The sequence below is a fragment of the Neopsephotus bourkii genome, unplaced genomic scaffold, assembly GCF_033783945.1.
Source record: "Neopsephotus bourkii isolate Nb327-2 ecotype Australia unplaced genomic scaffold, CSIRO-AGI_Nbou_v1 NB_991, whole genome shotgun sequence".
NCBI lineage: Eukaryota > Metazoa > Chordata > Aves > Psittaciformes > Psittacidae > Neopsephotus > Neopsephotus bourkii.
Window position 1 is genome coordinate 2240288 of NW_026901483.1, and position 6000 is coordinate 2246287.

Sequence of the window (6000 nt, forward strand, 5' to 3'; positions counted from 1 at the left end):
CTAAAAGTGAAAAGGTCATTGTAAGTACAATGTTACAAGGTTTGTTCATTAAACATTAACTTTTTTTTCTGATGATAGCAAATGACAACACTGATAGATTGCAAACATCTGAGCCTTTACTTGAGTTGTACACCTGGAGGTGTTTTCTTTCCAGATTGTAGCCATTATTTTAGAACAGGGATTGCTTTGTTAACCTTGATTGTCTCCATACATCACTCTTCAAAACTCTGATAATGTCTTGTCTTCTTCCATCCTCCCAGCTATTGAAATAAATCTCCAGAAAGCCCTGGCTGAAGCTTCTGAAACCTGCACACAGGAGTGTCTCATCCTCGGCCATTCTGACAACTGCTGGATGCCACCTTCGTTGACACAGTATCAGCAGTCCAACACCTCTTTGCCATCGTTTGGCTTCCAGCAAGGTTGGGGCCGAGGAGCCAGACCCGAGGGACGACACACCCTTGGGAGGCCTCTTCCAAAGGACGACACTGACAAAGGCCAGGGTGGGCCCAGGCCCCAGTTCTATAACACCTGCGAAAGACTTTGTGCCAGTGAAGATCCTGTCAAAGTCATTCCTCTGGCAAACTTCGCCACATCCCACCAGGCACCAGTGTCTGGGAGCAGCACTACGTTTATACATGAGCACCAGCTATAAATGCGTATCTGGCAAATCTGTTATTTCAGGCTTTAAGTGTGACTGTATATAGTCACAACCTAACGCTGTTCTTAGTGCATATACAAACTTGTTAGGCTTGTGAGTATTTATGTATATAGAACCCTAAATTTGAAATTGAAAAGCTGAATCCTTCGGACTTAGTTTAAAGAAATTTACCATAGTTCTTGGTAAAATCCACAAAATGGGGAAGAAAACCCACAACCCAGAAACTGTCAAAAGAAAAAGACAAAAATTCTGTTCATTTTCTTATATGGGCCTTATAGTACAAATATCTGTGAGAAGTTCTTCTTCCCTGTTGAAAGCAATTTCTTAGTACAGTTTGGGGAATATTAGTCTAAATATAGCTTACTCAGCTTTTTCTTTGTTTTTATAATTTATAGTGTATTCATAGATTTCATCTTCCATTTGCTTAGCAATAGAGTTCAAGTGGGCAATTTCTCATTTGATTACCTTACATAATAGAATGAGTAAGATCCTAAAATCTAATTTTTAAGAAGGCTAGTATATCTTTCCACCAAAATTTATTTTTTCTGTAAGTAAAAGGGACAATATACTTAAGGACATGACAGCTGCTTTTGATTTTAATTTTTATTGGGTCAATCTACAGGTATTTATTTTTTTAAGTAATGCAATAGATTAAATAGAAAGCTCTCAGCTAGGATTTTCTGTGAGAAATAAACAACATGACAGTGATAGGATAAGCAAGATCAAAACTGGAAAAAAAAGTTGCAAGTAACTTTTTTAATTTCCAAGATTTTCGTTTCTACAATAATACAAGCAACAATATGATACATGTTATGCTTTTCAAGCCATAAGCCTATATTTTGTTTTGGTCTGTTTTTTTTTCATCTTGCAGAGCTTGCTTTGTCTACTGTTCCTGTTAGTTGAAATTTATTTGGGCACTGCTGAAAACGGTAGGAAAATGGGGTAGTTTCTTTGGCTGATGTGATGTGGCTGCAAGCTACTGGTGTTTAAAAGATTATTATTGTGATGCTTATGGCGGGTTTTTCCAGCTATATTCACCTATTGTAAGTATTCAGTAAAAGGTTATCTAGATTATTAGTTACCTCACAGCCTATTAGATGAAGGAGTGCTTGTCATTGTGGCTTAGTTTATTAGAGAATGACTGACAGAATCTGGGTACTGAAAGCCGGATAAGTGTAATCATAAGCACACCCCAGTCAGATTACTTGATCAAGTCTCAAGATGAGTCTTGTTAAAGATGAGGGAATTGTTGTTCGGTGTTCTGTGTACTGAAGGGTATTTAATACTGGCCGAAAAAAGCTGGTAAAATCTACAGTGGGTGAAAAGTAGGTTCCTTTCTTAGATGAAAAAGCACTTTTACCTTCTAGTATTTTGTTGCTGTTCAGCCATTTACACTATGTACCTACCAAGAATTTTTTTCTTAAAAAAAATTGTGTAACTTTGTTTAGTTTTACTGCAACATTAAGTGAGACAATCGAAGTTGTATGGAAGGGGAAAAAACAGTGTGTGAATATTTCCTATGGATAGAATTCTATGTAGGCTTCATATTGTAACTTAAATCTGTAATTTATAAGCAAAACTGTGTGTAAAAATGCTGTAATATTAGCTGCTTGTAAAATTTACAGAAGTTCAAGTTGTCGAGGGTTTCCAATGAATGCTAAAAGAGCTTCTCTTATGTGCCCAGCAGGTATAAGTAGCTTTATATATTGCTGTCCCCACTGTAAATCTCTTCAAACCACACTTAGATTTTATGTGCAAAACAAAAGAAGCTTCACTTTTAACCTACTGATAGAGTTTAATTAATGGGCATCAGATTATCTAATGATGTACTTCTTTTCCTTTCCTTTTTTTAATGTAGTTTTCAGTAACATTTAGAAAAGATGTGGCACACTGGCTTCCAGTTGCATGTAAATCCTGCAAAAAAAATAATAATCCTTTGGGTACTGACACACAATAGCTGACAACTCATTTCTGATTCCAGGACAATTAAAAATGTGACAGATTAATTCATACCTAATATGTACAAAGCTGGTTGTTGTTTCCTTTGGAGACTTCACGATGAGGAAGTCCTTTTCAGGGATATGCAAAAAAAGCTTATCTGTAGTTTACACAGATTTACCAAACATATTAATTGTGCAAATGTAGAATAATGTTGACAGCTAATGCTTCCTATTGTAAGCAGAGGACTTCAGGTTTTATTACAGAAGGCTGCCACAGCAAAAGTTTACAGAGTTGGCTGCTGAATTGGAAATGTCTGATTTTTTTTTTGGCCTGTAACATTTCCATTCTGACTGAAAGTTGTAACTGAAATTTTCTGGCAAAAAATAGCATTTCTAAAATCTTAGGATTTTCATAGGAAAAGGTGAAGGAACCAGAACTAGTGTTTTTTCATAGGCAGGGGAAAAACCAAACTTCAGATTTGAATATTTAGGGGTTTTGGAGGAAGAAAAGAGAGGGAATGCCTAAGGTACAGTAGCAAATAACCAAACCCCTTTCTCTTGAAAACAAAAGAACAAAAAAAAAAAAAAATCCCTGCAAAACACCAAAACCAAACAGCAAAAAAAGTGCTTAAAAAAGCAGAATTTTAAAGATAAATCTGATTATAGGAAGTGTTAAGTGTTATATCCATTAAATTGTGTTGTGATATTCTAAAATTGTGTCAAACAAGATACAAAACAATTAATTATAAGTAAATATTGTGTCAGGAGTTAAATGGTTCCCTCATTGTTATATATAAACCCAAGCATTTGAGGCAACGATTTTCTTTGAGTGGCATGTCAGTATCCAGAGGAATAACATTAATAGAGACTCTTTACACATCTTGTCATATATATAAATAATTTATCTAGTACATAGACTGTATATTTTTGTGTAATTTTTTTTTTAGCCATTTAACTTATTTTATCTTACTTGTGTGAATTTGTGGAGAAAACAATCCTATATACAATATACAGTAAAATGGTAGTTACATGATTAGATTTGTTTCATACAGTGTAACAATAAAGGAAAACCTTTGCCTTCAAAGTAATGTGTCACACAGTCTAGCCTAGGTTATTCCCACACCTCCCTCCTTCCCCCCCCCCCCCGGCCCCCCACCAAATTCAGCACATGCTTGTTGTATTTCTGAGTTCTGCATCAAAGTTATGGGTAGTGGTGGCGGAGAGGAAGGAACTTCTTTCATACTGGAAAGCAGTCAATGATTAAAAATAAAGAAGTGAGGTCGAACTGTTTGAAGTAAAATATGCTGTTTCTTTGTTTTCCCAAACTCTGTTGTATCATAAAGTGCAACTTAATTCTGAAGAAAGAATCATTAGGCATGTCTGCTTGGCTAGACAGAGACTACTGAGCACCTGCTCTCTCTGGGCTGTGAGCTGGCAGGATGCAGGTCATTTAGCTAATTATCATGGCAATGAGCCCATGCTAATGGGACCTGAGGGCTTATGAATGTTAGCATAACAGCTAGCTTGACATAACATTAGTTATGTGGTTTTGAATCCAGCCAGGTCTTTTCACTTGGTGTAGGGCTGGAGGAGAGCAGCCACTTTGTATTGGACATCTATGACCCCAGTGTGTATAGATCTCTTTGGGTTTTTTGTAAGAGAAGTGAAGTTTGCTCTGCTGAGCAAGCTGTAATCCAGTGTGGAACCCCGTCAGCGCTGAGCTACCATTATTACACTGCTTCCAGCATGGCCAAGCCAAAGACAGTAGACCTAAATAATTTCTGGTCAGTAACAGTTGATGAGCTCAAGGTTGTTTGATTTAAGCTTCTAAAGTTGGAGTTTTTAAAGCTTGAAAATTTACCCTTGACTTTGCTCAAGTTTTGCTTTTGCAGCTTTAATACCAATCCTTAATGAATTATTATCAATTAAATGATTGCAGTGCAGTTTACTACCATAATTTAATGGGATAAATAAAAAGGAAGAGATTCGTTTGTGCAGACACAAAGTAAAGTTGAAGGCAAAGATTTTATTTGGTATACATAGAGAAAAATGTGTATAACTTACGTTATCCCTAGTGAAGAAAGAGATTGATGATTTCTTGTAAATATTTGAGTTTGTATTTCTGGGAAATCTCCCTGCTCTATGGCATACTACAGGATCTGAGAGTGAGCAATGTATGTCTGTGTATTGAAACAGCCCTAACCACACTTTAAACATCATGCAGTTGGACCACATGTACTACAGTCCAGCAGCATTTAAAGTCCAGTAAATCTGCAGTAGTTCTATTTCAGGTTTCTGTACAGCATGTGGTCTTGTTAATTACAATGCTGATTAATAAACTAGATCCACAAAAGCAGTTCTCGCTTTTGCCGTTTTCTTCGTTTTTCTGAAATATAAGGGGTTTAAAAATATTCCACCAGCTACATTCTCACATTTCCAGCTTTCCAAAACTCATTTCTTCTGTGAAGCCCCAAACTGTCAGAAAGTCAAGAACATTTAACTTCATTTGCAGTTACTTCATGCAACTGAGTCACAGGCTTTCAGTAAACAGCAGAAATATTCACACACAACATGTACACCAATCTAGCTTTATATTTGCAGAAATATCTTCCAATTTTGTGTCACTGCTTTTCCTACCAAGCTCCCTTTGTCTGCTATGCCTCTGATACACTTCCTTATAGAAAATCATTATGAGCTGGAGGCACAAGTGTTTATGGGTTTTGTTTTGTTAGAAAAAAAGCTATTTCTCATTGATAGAACATGGTTAATAAGTTGTTGTTGAGCTAAAGGGATTATCCTCTCACCATGAATGTGATAATAATGAAATAAGCGTCAAATGAGGAACTAATGAAACAATATTTTACACCCTTTTCAATATTATTCATGTCCATATTTAAAAGCAACTGTCTTGATCGTTGTCCTGACACCGAGACAGTAATATCTTATTCTTTGATGCAGTTAGGGCTTTGCAAGCATACTTGCTTATCTGCAGGACGTTTTCAAGCAGGAAAGTAGATATAATTTAAATATACTTATTTTGGCATCAAAACTGTGAACAAGTATATTCCTTCACTGACAGTAACTGTTGAAATATTCGTTGTTATGCTAAAGAACTTATTTAGCCTACAAATTAAAAATCAAAAATGGATTTGGATGGTAAATTCTTAAGGTGGGATCAGTAATATTTTGAAGGGCAACCTCAAGAGGCAATGAAACTGGAGTTTCACAGAGATCTGATAAACCAGAATAATAGAGAAAGGCAGAAATATGTACTGTCTGAAGTTGTGCATAATTTTTTGCAAAGCTACAGAGGGATTGTAGAAGTCATGTTTCCTGGGAGTCATCTTTTTGCTTTTGTCCCTACAGGCACAAGAAATACCTGGAACACTTCTCTTGCTATGC

General features: G+C 36.2%; 1 protein-coding gene across 5 annotated transcripts in view; it reads left to right on the forward strand.

The window, feature by feature from the left end:
* The window catches only part of PCDH11X (protocadherin 11 X-linked), a 488779-nt gene extending 485671 nt beyond the window's left edge, over positions 1–3108 (forward strand). For 4 of the 5 annotated variants that reach the window (XM_061359684.1, XM_061359685.1, XM_061359682.1 and 1 more), the window contains one exon: positions 261–3108. In XM_061359684.1, coding sequence (XP_061215668.1) covers positions 261–652 — 392 coding nt within the window. In that variant the 3' untranslated portion in view covers positions 653–3108. The remainder of the gene's footprint in view (positions 1–260) is intronic. The other variant, XM_061359686.1, reaches the window with a different exon arrangement.
* The last annotated feature ends 2892 nt before the right edge of the window (positions 3109–6000 follow it).